General features: G+C 40.0%; 1 protein-coding gene across 1 annotated transcript; it reads right to left on the bottom strand.

Moving 5' to 3' along the window:
- Positions 1 to 4167: 4167 nt before the first annotated feature.
- LOC110779258 (galactolipid galactosyltransferase SFR2, chloroplastic-like) lies at positions 4168 to 8660 on the bottom strand. Its single transcript, XM_056832090.1, has 4 exons — positions 8617 to 8660; positions 5124 to 5345; positions 4546 to 4714; positions 4168 to 4452 (listed from the first exon to the last, which is right to left on the bottom strand). The coding sequence occupies exons 1-4, from the start codon at positions 8658 to 8660 to the stop codon at positions 4168 to 4170; spliced, it is 720 nt and encodes a 239-aa protein (XP_056688068.1).
- Positions 8661 to 18290: the final 9630 nt, after the last annotated feature.

Genomic DNA, 18290 nt, shown 5'->3' with positions numbered 1-18290 from the left:
ACGTTTTCTTCATCGCTAACGGCACCAGGGGGGATATAGTCCTCGGGGAATGCAGTGTTGAACTGAGCAATGTCTTCATCAGGAGTCCAGTTCACATGTTTGCCCGCCTTGAACTCCTCCATCATATCGGCCTTCATTTTCCAAGTGTAGTAACCAGCACACTCCTAAATCCTCGCCTTGACTTTGGAGAGAGACGTCTACAGCTCGTCGACCTCGGTAACCAGCGTCTCCTTCTCAGCGTTCAACTGTGCGACCTCAGCAGCCCCCTTCTCTTGACTCACCTGCAGCGCCTCACCCCTTGCTGTCGCATCCTTGGCCACACCGCCAAGATGACCAGCCTCCTGCTTTGCCTTCTTCATGTCATTTTTCAGTTTTACTATTTGATCTTCTAACATGATGACATGATGACGTGTGGCTAGAGAAGATTGCAGGGCCTGTGCGAAAGCAAATCATTTAAAAGTTTTTAAGAGTGACGAGATGAGGATGGAAGAGGCGAAGAAAATAAAAAGAGAAAGAGCAGACACATACCCTCCATGCATCCGAGACGCTCTCGACAGTTGCAGCTACTAGAGACAAGGATTCCTGGCGCTCCCGGCTTGACGGCATCCAGAGGCGGTCGACTTCAGGCCAAAGCTGAACCCGTGGCGCATCTGCCGACCCGTAGTCGTCAGGGAACTCCACTGCAAGCTTCCTCTTCCGAGATGGAGGCGGCAGCTTTTTCTCAGCAGGCAGAAGCGAGCCGGTTTCCCCCATCATCGTGGTGTCAGTTGAAGCCTTTGGCGGCCTCGGTGGTGACAACACAGTGATGGGTTTGGCTCGAGACACACTTCCTAGTGACTCCAGCCTCTTCCTCACCAATGCATCCGTAGATGGGGCCTTGCCAGAGCGTGTCGACGGGCCAATACCTGTTGATAGCATTTATTTGACGACTCAGTCTCGTCACAGCAGTTGTAAATTGTATTTCGTATTGAAAAGGGCGACGAACCCAAACAAAATGTAAACTAACCCTAATCCATGTTTACTTGTTGATGTCGACATGTTCGCAAGTTCAGAAACTTCTTCTTCTTGAGAAGGCTCTTCGCGTTCGAACTTGAGGCCGATGAAATCTCTGTCCTTTAGAGGGACCCCCAACAGCACAGCAGTCTTTTCTATGGCTTCGGCACCAACACCAACCGTGTCGAAAGATGCACCTACAAAAACACAAAAGTGAGACAAAGTCAAATCAACAAGCCCAAAAACACCAAAAACAAACAAAATACCTCTAGCCATCCACTCCCCCGTCAAGAAGTCGGAGTCGGGCCCTAAACTAGCCAACTCCACAAAAAAGAACCGACCCATCCACCCGCGGTCGTTCGACTTGTCCGCATGCACCAAGAAGAGCCTCCCTGTCGTCCTTGACGTGTAGCAAGTACCTACCAGCCCCATAATTTTGGACCTTGTAGGTATACACGAGGTCCTCAACCCGGAACTCCATGTCCAGTATGCCGGCCAGATGGTCGACCAAGTGCATCACCCTCCAGACCTACGGCATCAGTTGCGCCGGCGGCACAGCCAGTGCCCTTAGAACTCCTCGCACCAGTGGCGAGAAGGGATAAGTATACCCAATTCTGAAGGGATACTCATAGAAGCACACCCAGCCGTCCGATACTCAATCGGCCCGTTTGTCGGGCTGCGGCAAACGAATTACCGCCGACGGAGGAAAACCACACTCCTCCCTGAGCGCCTCCACATCCTGCTTCCCCCAAGTGGCCGGCCGAGCATTCTTCCTGTCCAGAATGTGGGTAGGGCTTAAAATCGGCCCCTCAACCAGATCGCACTCCACCACCACTCTCTTGTTCTTCGCACGGGTGGATTTCGTCCCCATTCGTTGCGACATAGAAGGAATCGAAGAAAGAAAGAAGAAGAGAAGAAGATGGAAGCCGAGCAGTTACCTGAAAAAATTGGAGAGAAAGAGCGCCGATCGTTTTTTCTGGGAAAGAGAAGAGAGAGATTGCAAAAGTGATTGCGGATGGTTGGAAGCGCAGTCCTATTTATTGGCGCAGATGGACGGTTGGCGTCTCCAAGGCAAAAGTCATCATGATCCTAACGCCGTCAGTGTTGGGGAGGTTAAGAGGCGGTTTCCGTTTTTTTTTTTCCCTCCGTGAAGCCCATTTCTCCTTTTTTGAACTTCCCGGAATAAATTCAAAATGGGTTTGGGGACAATTATTAGGGGGAAAAATACCCTCTTGGTGACATGGGCATAGGTGGCAAGCATTGCTTACGTGGCTGCCAACAAGGCGCAAGGTGGCATTATTCGAACGGTATTCCCAACTGCTGGGCTCAAAACAAACGTTACAAACCCTTGATGAAGCCGGCCTTCATTACGTAATTATTATCTAGTTATGGGAAATTATTCCATAAACGTTACATTCTTGTTGTAAATGCCTATAAAATAGCTTAGTCTTGTCTATTTTACATACATGATTTCCAAGCAATAAACCTACGATTATCTTATGCTATTACAACTTGCTCTCACCATTTTCAATTATCTAGCTCGATCGATTGTTAGCACCTTCATCAAGGCAAGTTTGTCTCTAAGTCGAATTTGCCCAAAACAGTACCTATCGCCTCGCAAATCGCCTCGGATAGAGCTTAGGCCAGCGCCTCGCGCCACTCGAAGAGCGCCTCGCGCGCCTCACCACCGCTCCTGGACCTCTCTCTCCAACCCATGGAGGGACACAACATGCAAATCAAAACCGCAAATAAATTAGTTGACAAATAACTAGGACAACGAAATAAAACTAAAATTATGCAACAAATATTCTGCATTAACTAAATTTCGATTAAAAAAATACTCCTTTCTTTTCCACATTCTCTCAATTTCTACTGTATTTTCCAAAATCTCTATTTTTTTCGATAAAAAACCCCACCAAGAATTTTCACAAAAACACAAACTACATCAACAAGAAGCCGCACCATGTTCACAAAATCCCAATCTTATTAACTCTCAACAAAATTGATTAATTAAACAGGAAAAAATTTCAAATTCACAAGTCAAAAACATGCAGAATAATTCAACTGGGATAAAATTCAACTATACATCATATAAAAATTACACAAAACAAATCAAGGTCCAGAAAATCAAACAAATCTACAACAAATTAAATCAAAATTTTAAAATTATAGTAAACCGACACATGCATTTTTTCAGACCAATACAGCCTCACACCTTCTAAGAAAGTACCTGAACTTACTCACAAACCACTAGTGGAAAACAGTCATTTGCGTCGGTCATTTAAGCTCATTTGCGTCGCACTTTGGTGCGACGCAACTGGCTGCGACGCAAATGAAAAAAGTCATTTGCGTCGCACATTTGGGCGACACAAATAAGAGTCATTTGCGTCGCACTTTAGCTAATCTACGACGCAAATGACGTTTTTTTTAACATATTGAAAAGTCATTTGTGTCGCAGATTAGCTAAAGTGCGACACAAATGACTTTTTAATATGTGTAAAAAAACGTCATTTGTGTCGCAGATTAGCTAAAGTGCGACACAAATGACTTTTCATCATGTTAAAAAAAAGTCATTTGCGTCGCAGTTTTAGCTAATCTGCGACGCAAATGACTTTTGGATATTCTAAAAAAAATGAGCTGTTGATTTTATTTAATCCATAGATTAAATAAAATAAGCAGCTTTCGGTACTAGTATATTCAGAGCATAAAAATAAAAGTAAACTAGGTGAAAATTTCGACAATATTTCCTTTGTAATTTGACCCTCCCCAATACCGGGAATGTTATAATTCATTAATATATACCTGTCAAAAAGTTTACAACCTAATAAAAAGGCAAATTCACCATAGATCAACCAACAAGTTGATAACCTAACTACACTTTAAACATAAGTGTAAATATTACAATAAACTAGCTAAATATCGACATTGCTCATAAAGTAATCAGCCCAAATATCTTTAAAGAGCAATTGTTAACAAACTCGGTAACAATTACTAATTTGGAACAACAATCTTGCTCTTGATAAGAAACTGAGAATTGTCACCTTTGATCTTCAAACCATAGCAGAAAACGCCACAGCAGACGAACTCTCTTTTGTCAAAATGGTTTATGCAACCTGCTTTACCATATCAGAATAACCTAATGTTAGAAACACGTCTACAATTCCACACTAACAATCAAACCATATCAAAATTGAAATATACACAGAGAAAAGTCACAGTAAGAACCATAATCATGGCACCATAAATAGCGAGTAAGTGCTCCAGTATATATGGCCTTCTGATTAAGTCAGTTTTGTCAGCGACCCCATTTTCAGTAATAATAAACGGTATGTTTAAATGCTTGTATCTCTCATGGAACTGAAGAAGCATACGGAACAAGCCATCAGGATAGACCCCTCGTCCAGACTCACTGTATTCATCTGTCTCTACTAGCTTTAGTCCAGCACCACATACAGCTTCCTGATCAGCAACAACAACAAATAACTGAAGAAGTTAATTTCATCCTTTTGTAGGGACATGTTTTAGAAACAACTAACCAGGGTAAACAACAACCTGCCCATAATAATTTAACCCAACATAGTCCATCTTCTTAGATATGCTGTCCATAAAGGGGTAAAGAGTCATGGAGTTGGCGATTGTGACAGCAACAATATCAAAGAGGCCATAGGGTCGCATAAATGAGACATGATGAGCAACACCAACAAGTGGCTTTGCTAATTTGCTGCAAGAAAACAATTTTATAAGTCAATAGCTACACAGATTTCCTTCTAGAGGTTTGCCCTATTTAATAACTTGTATAGACAACAATAAATGACATTTAAACCACCATAAGATACAACATCTGAAACTTGGGGAACCTAGTGGTGGTGAAAGTCTGCTCCTTGTTCTGAAAGAAACAATAAGCTCCTGTGATGATGAAACAAGCTAGAATGTCCCTTAGCAAAAGGAACACTTTCATAAACTCGTGATGCAGCATATAAATCAGTGCCCGTGATTCCGTGAATCATCACATCATTTTTGGAAGATAAAACATGATTAACTTTTAGTTGCACCTATATAGTCAGTGTTTCTAATAGGACTTGTTAACAAAAGATCTTTGGCTTGATTTTCTCAGTCTGAAGAAAAATAACCTGTGTTCATGGATGTAATCATATGCTTTTGAGTGTGCAATGGCAATCCAGTCCATGGTTTGATTGTATACACCAGTTGGTAGAACAGACGTTGCCGCCTCCAACATGTCAGGATTACCGCCAGGCCAAGCACCAGCACAGTATGTCAACATACAAAAGACATGAGGCTCATTAAATCTTACCCAGTAGTCTACCACATCTGAAACACTGTCAACAACAACCCTGCAACAATAAACCACAGACCAAGTATTACTAAAAGGAATTCATATCAAGGGAATAAGTGATAGATGTATAGTATGATCCAAATGAAAGCCCGGCATGACAGCTCCCACAGGTAGAGTATCAGTACAAAAAAAAGCTGAAAGCAGTTTACCTTGATGCACATTGTATTAAACACAAACCTACTTTGTTACTTATTTGCCTTCACATAAATAATGAAAGCTGATAAATGACTTTCGATCAAGATCAACAGAATAGACACTCTCCAAAGAAAATTGAGTCACTTATTTTAGGCGAACTGAATCAAGCTTCCAGGATTTTATAAGGCAATTGCCCCCAATTTCCATAATTGTACAATGAAGTCTAGAAATCTAGAATTCTAGATGGCTACTACTAGAAACTAGAAAGTCCCCCCCCCCAAAAAAAAGCATGCAAAATAAATCGTGTTCATTGGGCCATATGTGAGGAAGGACTGGAAATATGAGAGAAGTGAGAACTTAATAAGATTTCAACAATACGATTCCCATGGTCAAAAAACTTTCCGATTGAAACAAATTCTAATTCTAACTGAGTCTCCGAACTTAATTGAGGTGAAGCTAATTTAACTTGGTCATAAGTTAGAGCTAACAGAAGCAACACAAATATTTGGTACAATTATGCTTTGGAAAATGGAGTGGGTAAGAGCATTGAGTTCTAGCAGGAAAATGGGCCAATGTCTATATCACAAACCACTATTCTAAACATCTTTTTGGTGGAAGCAAAAATAAATAGATACACTAAAACCTAATAGAGAATCAAAAGTTTAGATAATGATCATTTGATCTAGTTTGCCAGACTAATGTGACCGATGGCATGTATGAGCATAACAGCAATTTTATTTATGAACATCAAGCAGAGACTACAAAAAAGAGGACAAGTTGTCCCATAATAGAAAAAACAGATTACAAATTGGAACAAGTGATAAGGAATGCAGGTACTGGTTAGAATTTGCTTAAGCATTATAGAACCGACTTGACTATTTTACTTCTACCACCTGATCAACAATATAGAAAACCTCTCCGCACTAATAGACCTGACATGTAAATAGTAGGACATGGTAAAACTAGCATAATCAGAGTACTGAACATGCCGAAACTTGGATGGATACAAGTCGAATATTTGATTAAACAAAGTTGATCAAGCAACTTAACAAAGTTGATCAGCAGCAGAAATGAAGTGTCTGTCGAAAATTAATAAATTCAAATTCAAATTCAAAAGTAGCAACTTACCACACAGACAAACTTCAATACGAGATTTTTGGTGATGTCATTGCATCATAAGCCATTATCTTGGGCAAACCAAAGAGTGTTTCTAATAATATCCACCACATCCATTTCTATCCTAGGAGGCTAGGACAATGGCCTTAAACACCATCACAGTAAGACAAAAGCATTGTTATCAGGCTATACACTGTATATATTTAACCTACCAGTTTATCATAAACTTATCATGAACCTAGACCAAAAGATTTGGGTATAACGAACCTTGTTCTCTTTGCCACAGAAACAAAAAATCTTAAGACTACAAGTGGGATCCGTACAAGGGATTTAAAGTTATAATCCTTATAGGAACACTCATATAACCAAGAGACCAATATAAAGTGAAGCATCAAATCAAAACCCAAAAACACCGAACTATCAACCTAATGTCTCTAAAATGAGATAAGTAAACATAATCTCACCATTTGAGAAAAGGGTTCCCAAAACAGAAGTTGTCACCAGTAAACAAAGCTTGTACAACTCCATCGTAACACCTCTGTAAATGGATGGCAGACGATTATTAAAGAAATAACATAAATTGGATGTCTGGTATCTCATATCTCATAAGGTTGGACCTCAGCTCAAAATAACCCCTAGAAAAATCAATTTTTCCACAGAAACAGGAACACCAATCAAACTTCCACCATGTTTATATAACTCAAGCTATTTAGTCTTAAGAACGAAAATGGAGACACAATCATCAACCATTCATCATTAATCCAGTTCAATTTCCATTCCAAGTCAAGTTCAATCACAATAAAACAGAATCAAGAACATTAATTTCAAAGCTGAAGAGAAAATGAGCAAACTCGATAGAATTCAATCGAAAATCCAAAATTACATAAACTAAAGTTCAAAACCCTAACTAAATGAAGAATGAAGGAGACAGATGGAAGCATTACAAAATTCTCACCTCCGACTAACCGTCCCGCCTTCTTCCTCCACCTCGCCGCCGTCAATCTAGTTTCTCTAGAAACCTCCGCCGTCAAGCTTCCCTTTCCAAGGATTTCGAAATAGATGCTTCGATTGCGACAGTAGCAAGGGTGCGACGCCGGCGGTTTCAATGACGCTTCCACCTCCGACACCCTCCTCCACCTCTTCTACGGCCCCGATTCTCCCTCTTCCGTTGTCAAAACCTATGATTTATCATAAAGAATTGAAGAATAAAAAACTTAAACAAAAGTGAAAGTTCTAAAACCTAAAAGAATTGAAGAAAGGAGGAAAGAGATTGAAGACTTACCTCATTTACAAACCGAATTTTTGTGCAAGAACCTTGCCGGAGGAAAATTTGAGCGGCGAGGTTGAGGAGAGAGAGGCAGAAACTGGATCGGGTTTGAGGAGAGAGGAAGAAGCAGGGAGTTTAGGAGAGAGAGAGAGTGTTTGAGGAGAGAGGTAGAATTAGGAGAGAGTGTGTTTGAGGAGAGAGGTAGAAACCCATTGACACGTCCGAATTTTTTTTTACCTCATTTGCGTCGCAGAATTACTAATCTGCGTCGCAGATTAGTAATTCTGCGACGCAAATGAGGTAATATTTTGCGTCGCATTATTACTATCTGCGACGCAAATGACTCTGAGATCATCTTAGACTCATCTGCGTCACAGATTAGTAATTCTGCGACGCAAATGACTAATTTTAATGCTTAAAACTGTCAATTGCGTCACATGTTTAAATGTGCGAGGCAAATGTGGTGATGCAAATGATTGTTTTTCCACTAGTGATCCTTGCCTCGCCAAGCGCCTCGCCCGCCTCGCCTCGCCCCGCCATCCGCCTTTGCTTCTTCCTCTCCAATCCTTATAATTTCAGGACATGCAAACCAAAAATTTCAAAAATAATTAGGTCTTAAACATAAACAACAGAAATACGATAAATCAATATCAAAACAACAAGATCTGGAAATTTAGAAGGAAATAAAGCAAAAAAAATCATTAGACTTCACAAGAAATAAAAAGACGAAGAGATATATCTATGCACTCACCATTTGTTGAACATATCTGAAATATGCATGAGTGTTATCGCCATTTTTGCTCAGATCTTCTTCAAAGTAGTTGGAAATCAGGTGAGTTAGATAAGAGGTGAGACAAAGGAGGGATCATCTCCATTTTTGAGATGGAAAGTGCGGCAAAACGAGAGGGGAGATGGAGAGTTTCGCCATAGTTTGAGAGAAAAGAAGGAGATCACCAAAATGAGGGGAGAGAAAGGAGAAAGAAACAAAAGGAAATAGGGTTAGATGCCACAACGACGGTATGAGGAGAGAGAAATAAGATATAGGAAGATTATGAATAAAAGGAAATAGGCCCTTCAAGCCTTATGAATTAAACGGAAAGTAAGAAACTGGGCTCAGTCAATAAAATGGGCCCACTTTCTAAACTTGCTTAAAACGAAAATTATAATCTCTATTGTACTTAAAAGCTGAAATTAACAATTAAATGAAATCTAATTTTTACTGCATAATAACCATAGAAGGCATCAAAGGTCTAAATATATAATCTATTTTAAATTAAAATTTTATTTTTAGAGGAAAGATAAACAAAAAGCATCAAAATTAAATATTTGTTCTATTTTAAATTAAAACTTTCATTTAGCGTAAAAGAGAACCAAAAAACATCAAAAGTCCAAATATTTAAATCTATTTTAAGTTAAAGCTTTCGTTTTAGTAGAAAAGAAAAGCAAAAATGCATCAAAGTAAAATATTTACTTTATTTTATATTTTAAATTAAAATTTTTCTTTTAGCGGAAAAGAAAAACTCGACTTTAATCTAAATAAAACCTTAAAATAATCTTTTATTTTTTTTAAAAAATAGTGACTAAGTGTTGTGAGGGGGTCGAAAAAGCACGAGGCTAATGCGTGACCTCGTCCCTCGTGGGCGTGACGTTGTCAGATCAAGTGTAATTGGATTTCCTGTGAGTTTACACCTAATCGACTAGTAATATAGGAGTCGTCATTCAGTTTTTAACGACAATGAGAAAAACTGACAAAACCCGGTTATCGTGACATAAAGGGAGTGCCATTATGTTCGACCACGATGGCCATAGGTTATCTTGTGATCTCTGGTGTGGGGATCGCTCAACGTACACCCGCAGGGCAGAGATTGAAAGTTTGGGGGACTGTAACTACCGAGAGGAGTGCTCATCGATAATACTCCAGAGGCAGGTTATCATTACTAGCTCAGCATAAATAATTGAAGGGACATGCGTTAAACTATTAAACTATTCTGAATTGATTTTAGCAATATGCAACACATAATACTAAATCGATCATGATTATCTTATTTAGATTGATTTAAGGTACCTAGCATGATAATTCAATTGTCCAAGGTATTATCTTATTACGCGTGATAGATCAATCATATTAATAGTTTGACAATTTTATAAAAGGTTGATGAAAGCGATTAAATCATATGAGGGACACATTACAACGCACCCTTGAGAGGTGCGTTGTGTTTCTCAGAAAACTAACCACTTGGCTTTGCTATTTCTCCTTTTTTTTTAACGAATCTCGGGTTTCCAAGCAATGTTCCAGTATTTAGGCTGAATTCATCAAGCTACAAGGGGAAGGATGCGTTCTGTTCGACTTTTGGGTCGATTGCGACAGAACGCCGGATCAATTTCGCAGCGTGAGGCTTAGGCTTAAGGCTAGAGTCAATACTCAGATTATGGAATTGTGTGTGTTATTTTCACGTCGGTTTTAGGCTGTATTTATAGGAAAAGAGTGTGTGGAAAGATAGATTTTAAGATACGAATCCAAAAAGAATCCGGAGATAAAACGGCCCCAGGCACTTTTAGCGCCCAGGGCTGGGCCCCAGGCGTTGAAAATGGGATCTGGGCCGAGTTCTTTGTCAGATTTGGACCCTTAGAATATGGATCTTTTGAGATTTATCCGAGTCTTTTAGTGCGTATTAACTTATGACGGAATGCGTCTGGGCCCGTTACGAACTCAAGGTTCGTTAGAAATTTAATTAATACGTAACTGTTATTTTCGAATTATACCAGGAATGCAAATTCTATCTCTTTTAGGATTTATGTTGGAGTGCAACACCTAATTCTGACAGGTTACTATCTTTTATGATTTTGCCACTTTTAACAACTACCTTTTACGGCAGTTACTATTCTTAGCAGGTTTCTATAAATAGTAGCTTTGGCTGAAAATGAAAGGGTGATTGAGATTCGTTATTTTATAGGAGATGCGTTGTCAAGTGGAGATTTATGTTCTCATCATCGAACCTTCCCTTTCGGGAATGGGGACAAAAGTAGGTGTCTACAGTTAGCCCCCACTTTGACTGAGTCTCGAGATGAGACAATGGTCAAAGTACTAGACGGAGTGCGTCCTACAAGCCATGGCGTATGTGACCTGTTTTGCGAGGGTCTCACGAGCCCCCGAGTGATAACATTTGACTTAAGGGTCATCACTTGAAGTGTTAACACAATCCTCACGGGTCATTGGAATTTGTTAACTGATAGTATAGAAACTCCCTCACTTTGTCATTGGAAGTATCTAAAGATTTTTTCGAAATCAAAGCTATAAAGTGTAACTAGGCCTGGCCAAGCCCAATCACGAGGTAAAACGTTTTTAAGATTCTCATTTTCAGGGTTAGCTAAACGAGAAAACCCCCTTGTTTTTATAGGACGTAAAACGAAGGAAATTCCAGCACATCGCTCTTTTTTGGAACAACGGAAAACCAATCCTTTGATTTTTGGAAAAGGGAAACCATCCTTTGATTTTTGGAAAAGGGAAACCATCCTTTGATTTTTGGAAAAGGGAAACCATCCTTTGATTTTTGGAAAAGGATAAACCGGGAAAAGTTATCGCTGCAGCGACTAAGGACCTGCGTGGTTAGTGACGCAGACCCCGCCCGCTGAAGGTGGGCGAGCCTGTCTGCTGAGGGTGGACACCCCGTCCGATAGAAGTGGACGAATCTGTTTTGATGTTTTGAAAAATAAGGACCTACGCGGTTTGTGACGTAGACCCCGCCCGCTGAAGGTGGGAGAGCCTGTTTTTGTTTTTAATATTCTATTTTCTTTTCATTTTCGAAAACTGAGGACCTGCTCGGTTAGTGACGCAGACCCCGCCCGCTGAAGGTGGGCGAGCCCTGTCCGCTAAGGGTGGACGCCCCGCCCGCTGGAGGTGAGCGAACCTGAATTCGTCTTTTCGATTTGGGACTCGCGTGGTACGTGCCGCGATCTTGCCCGATTGAGGGGGGCAAGTCCCTATTTCATTTGTTCTTGTGATTTCTTTTGAGAATTTCTTTTTATTAATTCTTGTAAGAGAGAATTCTTTCGAGGGATGCTCGGATTTAGTTACAACCTGAATGTGGGTTGACAACGTGCTAAGACGGACCATTGTCTCGTGGTCATCATCTCTCACGGTTTTGAGCTAGTCTTTACGACTCAATTTTGCCACTACCTGGGTCCTTGATTAGGGGACTATGTATAAGTATCAACGACGACCTTTGTCTTGAGGTCGTAATCCGGTTTTCTCTTTTGAGATTATCCAAACACGAGACTTCGTACAGCGTAGTCTGGGAATATTGTTTTAACTTTGCATACTCTCTTTTGAAATATATATTCTCTTTCGAGCCCCCAAGCACTCTTGCTTGACGGTCATTTCTTGTCAAAGAGGTTCCTTGGGGATACGCATTTTGTAATGTCCTTGATCGTGTTTGGGATCGTGCTCGTAAGTGCGAGCGATCTTTGTAGTGGTGTGCTACTCTTAACAAAGCCGTGAGGTGCGACTTTCAGTAAAGAAATCGGCAATTTTGGAGTCGAATGGAAACCGCAGGACCCTATAGAAGTCAGGGCTTCTTTGGGGCCTGGGCTCATTTTTGGCGCCCAGGCCTGGGCATTAGAAATAATTCACGCCCGAGTGGGGCGTTGAAAATATTGTTTGGGCTGGTCTTTTGATGACACAGTTGGTGTAACACCGTAATAATTCCTTGCTTTTATAAAACAATTTTCCAACTTAAAATAAAGGAATAACTAAAGTATTACCGCCATGCCACCGTGATAACGGTTAAGGCTAGTACCAGAATTACGCAGCGGAATTAAATGTCAACTAACTTTTAAAAACCATAATTAATGAAATATTGAGGCCTCCTACAATTTGGAACCATAATGGCCCAAATCCCAAAGTATAAATAATTCAAACGTTTCAAACATAATTAAAGTAAAGTTATATAGTTCAAAATACGAAACATGCAACTCTCTCGATCATCCCAAGCCACATGATTCCGATCTACCAACCTGCTATTTTATTCTACTCCCCATCAATGCAAGTGAAAATGATAGATCATCATAGGGTAATTAAGGAAAAGGCCATGACGAAAACACACAAAGCACGTAGTCAGCAAAAGCTGAGTACTTACAAGCATAGGATGAATGAAACTAAAACATGCATCACTCACTAAGTACTAATCAACATGCAAAAGCCATATAATAATTAACAACCAATCATGAATACAAGACTCGACGCTTGACTCGACTCTTGACTCACAATTTAATTAGAATAAGCTTCGAACGGGCCAAAGAAATATTCCATAAAGGAAAAAGGTGATGGGAGCCAACCATACACCAAATATAATAATAATAAAATCGGGCCATACCGAGTGTCGGGCTATACCCACGGAATTCCTGCGCATATTATAAATGAAACAACGTCTTGTATCATTAGTAGGAGTACGAGCTTTCCGGCAAGACTCCCCCCATTGTTCATACTCAAGGTATATACGTTCCATGAGTTTTAAAGCTTGTTCCGGTTGCACTTTACGTTTATTAATATTGTATTAAAGGCGAACTCAAGACTCGACAATGTACACACATACAATTAATAAACAACAACCAAAACAATCTTATTTTAATGCTTTAAGACTTGTGATCAACCAAGCAAGACACTTGTGATATTACTACCATGTCCCTCCTCACCAAAATGAGACTCCACATCATGCATATTAACATGAGGGTTGTGCCCTTGCACGACAAATCCTAATTCATTTCATACATCACATTCCCAACTGAACCCTACATGTGCGGTGGCTTACGTGAGCTAACCCTTCACATGTGGTAAAATAAATAGTACAACGAGGTACGAATAATTGGCTCAAAGTATGCTAGACATCCCGTACAATAGCATACAAATAAATAATCCATCCCTTGCATGTGAAATAAACCATACATGCATAAATATTGAACAACATGATTGACAATGAAATCCATACTCATAATAATTTCAACATGCTTGTTCAACAATTAATCCAATAAATCCCACATCACAAATCACATGCTCGTTCACCAAAATAAACATGATTCCACATAATGTAATTCACATCATCAACAATCATGTAATGTCATTGATAAAAAGGTGTGGTCGCCCTAGACTTGTACGTACCTTGAATACCTAAGCGTAGGGGCCACTTTGCAATAACGAGCACTCAACTAGAAATCACCTCCTATCATCAAAATACTGAAACTAAAATTATTTCCATGTTTCATTAAATTTCCAGCAACTTTATAAAATTTGAAACCTCCTTTAAACTTTAGAATTCAATCGTTTTTCAAAAATAAACACGTCTCAATTTGCAAAATCAATCCCTAGTACGAAAACATACTTTTTCCGCCTTTAAAATCAATAAAAATCGACACTTTAGACCTTTATTCAAATCTGAAAATATAATTGATTATCATAATTAAAATCATCACCTAATTATGCTAATCAATTGACTCATTAGGTCTAGGTTAAAACCCTAACTTGAAAATCCCAATAACACTAGTTTATTATCATAAAAATCAATGATTTATTCAATAAACAAATCTGAAAATTCATCCTTTAATAATTAAAACAAACCTAATGAATCACAACACGCAAATCCTCAAACCACGGTATTCATAACCGGTTCCCACCATTTTAATTACTCAAAACAATACTAATATAATAATTTAAAATACGGAATTTAAATAGAATAGGTAAGGAAGAAGAGAATTATACCAATCCGGCCTATAGCACGGAACAAACACGAATTAATATGATTGGGCGAAAAGAGATTGGAAAAACGAACACGAACAACACATACACACACACACACGTCCGTGTGTGTGCGCGCAGCAAGGGCGACGAGCAGCGAGAGAGAGGGGGCGCGCACGCGCGCTGGGCGCGAAGGAGAGAGCGAGAGGGCGAGCGAGGGTGTGGGTGTGCGATGCACACGAAGCAACAACACAGCAGCACAACACCAGCAGCTATGCACGCTGGGTGGGCGGGCTGCGAGAGAAGAAGGGGCGAGAGTGTGTGTGGACGATAGGCGGGCACGAGGGCACGAGGGCACGAGGCCGTGCGGGCGTGCGGGTGCAGCACGAGGGCACGAGCCTTGAGGGCGTGCGGGTGCTGAGCAAAGAGAGAGAGGGGAGAGATGGAGTGAGGGGCAAGAAAAACAAAAGAGGGTTTATGAATTTTAGGGGCTCATTTAATGATGGGGGAGTCCTATTTATAGGCTCCGTAATCCCTTGATGGGCTAGGATTAGGATATTTGAGTTGGGCTTAGGAATTAAATGAATTGGGCTAGCTTAGGATTTAAATTAAATTCTATTGATTGGGCTCGTTTAGTAAAACGAATTGGACTTTTTATTTAAAACCGAAGCTTTAAAAATCATTTGCAACTCATTTAATTTCCAGACTCAAGAATTAAATTCGTTTCGTAATTAATTAAAATAGTAAATATTCTAATTAATTAAAATACATTAAATAAAATGCATTTAAATATTATTTAAATGTTAATAAATCGTAAAATTCTTTATAAATATAATAAAATATACTTATAAATATTATAAAAATACGAGGTATTACAGTCTACCCTCCTTAAAAGAAGTTTCGTCCCGAAACTTGGGTTCGGAAATCAAAATTCAACTCAAAACTTGAGACTTTCTGAGACTTTCAATACGTTCATTTACAAAAAATTTAAGTTGTTGTACTCTTTACATGATTAAACAGGACAATAATAAGTGCAAATTCAATAGAAAGCACTAAATTGAGCATAAAATAGGGGAAAACAAGGTAAAAAGCGCTAAATTCTACCGCACTCTACCCCCCTTAAAAGACACGAGTTACGACCCCGTAACTCAACTAACCTCGGGAAAAAGCTCGGGATATTTCTTTCTCATTTCGTCCTCTGCTTCCCAAGTGGCTTCCTCAGATTCTTGATTAGACCACAACACTTTGACAATTTCCACATCTTTAGTACGCATACTACGCACTTTTCTATCAAGGATTTTGACAGGTCTTTCCTCAAAGGTTAGACTTTGGTCTAATTCTATGGTCTCCGGTTGGAACACATGCGATATATTTTCTTAACTGAGATGTGTGGAACACATTATGCACTCTATGCAAGTCCATAGGCAAGGCTAGTCTATAGGCTACCTTTCCGATTCTTTATAAGATCTCATATGGGCCTATGTACTTAGGGCTTAACTTCCCTTTCTTTCCAAATCTCATGACACCTTTCATTGGTGACACTTTGAGCAACACTTTATCACCTATGTTGAACTCTTCATCCCTACATTTCAAGTCTGCATAACTCTTTTGGCGATCCTGCGCCGCTTGAATCTTTGATTGGATGGTTCGGATTTGGTTCATGGTGTCCTCTATCATTTGAGGTCCCAACACCATGGTTTCACTAATATCGTTCCAACAAAGTGGACTTCTACATTTTCGTCCATACAAAGCCTCAAATGGTGCCATTCCAATGCTAGCATGATAGCTATTGTTATATGAAAAGTCAATCAAATCTAGGCTATCTTCCCAACTTCCTTGGAAATCAATGACGCATGCCCGAAGCATGTCTTCCAGGGTTTGGATAGTCCTTTCAGTTTGTCCATCCGTGGCTGGGTGGAAGGCTGTACTCAGTTTCAATGTCGTACCAAAGCTCTTCTACACACTTTTCCAAAAATTCGAAAGAAACCTTGAATCCCTATCTGATACGATATCCTTAGGAACTCCATGTAACCTCACAACATTCTTAATGTAGGCTTTAGCAAGTTGTTCCATTTTCCAGGTTTCCTTCATTGGTATAAACATTGCTGACTTAGTCAACCTATCTACCACAACCCAAATTGTATCATTTCCAGTCTTTGACTTAGGTAAACAAGTGACGAAGTCCATAGAAATACAGTCCCATTTCCATCTTGGAATCTCTAAAGGTTGGACCTTCCCTTGAGGTGTCCTGTGCTCTATTTTAACCTTCTGGCAAGTCAGACATCTAGCCACGAATTCAGCCACTTCGTTCTTCATTCTTGGCCACCAATAGACCTTTTTCAAGTCCTTATACAACTTGTCACCCCCTGGGTGCACAGAATATGGCGTGTTATGCCCTTCTTTCATCAATTTCTCCTTCAATTCTCCACACTTTTGAGGCACGCACCACCTGCCTTTGTACCTCAAACTTCCATCATCATGGATTCGGAAATCTAACTCCTTACCTTGGGAAATCTTTTCCTTGATTCGCTCCAACTTTACATCACCTGCCTGATTCTCCTTAATCTCATCAAATATCGACGGCTGGATGGTTAAGGCATTCATTATTCCCACAAGGCTTTCACCACTTACTATTTCAAGGTTCAAACGCTGCATGTCCTTACACAGCTCGTTAGCAACTACTAACGCATTAACACTATGAATTGATTTCCTACTCAAGGCATCCGCAACTACATTGGCTTTTCCCTCATGGTACTGGATGTCCAAATCATAGTCCTTAACCAACCACCTTCGTTGGCGCATATTCAAATCCTTCTGTGTGAAGATGTACTTCAAACTCTTGTGGTCCGTAAATATCCTACACTTCACACCATACAGATAGTGTCTCCATATCTTCAATGCACACACTATAGCAGCCAACTCTAAATCATGGGTAGGGTAATTGGATTCATATGGCTTCAATTGCCTTGACACATACGCAATAACCTTCCCGTTCTGCATCAATACACACCCTAAACCATTCTTAGAGGCATCACTATACACATCGTATGCACCACTCTCATCTGGTAAGGTTAATACTGGCGCGGTTGTCAATCGCGTCTTTAAGGCTTGGAATGCTTCCTCACACTGGTCACTCCATTCAAACTTGGTTTCCTTCTTCATCAGGGTAGTCATGGCCTTGGCTATCCTAGAGAAGTCTTGCACAAAGCGCCTATAGTAGCCAGCTAATCCCAGAAAACTACGAATGTCAGTCACACTCTTGGGTGTAGGCCATTCACTAACAGCTTTGATCTTAGCACGGTCAACTGCCACTCCTCTTTTGACACAAAATGTCCCAAAAATGCAACTCTTTCCAACAAAAACTCACACTTTGAGAACTTGGCATACAACTGGTTATCTCTCAAGGTACTCAACACCGATCTCAAGTGTTCCGCGTGATCTTCTTCACTCTTTGAATACACTAGGATGTCATCTATGAAAACCACTACAAACTTGTCCAAATAGGCATGGAATACACGGTTCATTAAGTCCATAAATATTGCAGGGGCATTGGTTAACCCAAAAGGCATAACAGTGAACTCATAATGTCCGTATCTAGTCCTGAATGCGGTCTTTGGTATGTCATGGTCAGCGATTCTCAATTGATGATAACCCGAACGCAAATCGATCTTTGAAAAGATTCCTACTCCTTTTAGTTG

Source organism: Spinacia oleracea, chromosome 6, assembly GCF_020520425.1.
Source record: "Spinacia oleracea cultivar Varoflay chromosome 6, BTI_SOV_V1, whole genome shotgun sequence".
NCBI lineage: Eukaryota > Viridiplantae > Streptophyta > Magnoliopsida > Caryophyllales > Amaranthaceae > Spinacia > Spinacia oleracea.
This window is presented reverse-complemented; position numbering and strand designations above follow the sequence as displayed.

Excerpts from the sequence above, each read along its gene's own strand:
- LOC110779258 (XM_056832090.1), bottom strand. The coding sequence starts at position 8,660 with ATGGCGATAACACTCATGCATATTTCAGATATGTTCAACAAATG. Across the intron at positions 5,346-8,616 it reads TCAGATATGTTCAACAAATG|GGTTGTTGTTGACAGTGTTT; the intron begins GTGAGTGCATAG and ends TTATTGTTGCAG. Across the intron at positions 4,715-5,123 it reads GATTACATCCATGAACACAG|CAAATTAGCAAAGCCACTTG; the intron begins GTTATTTTTCTT and ends GTTTTCTTGCAG.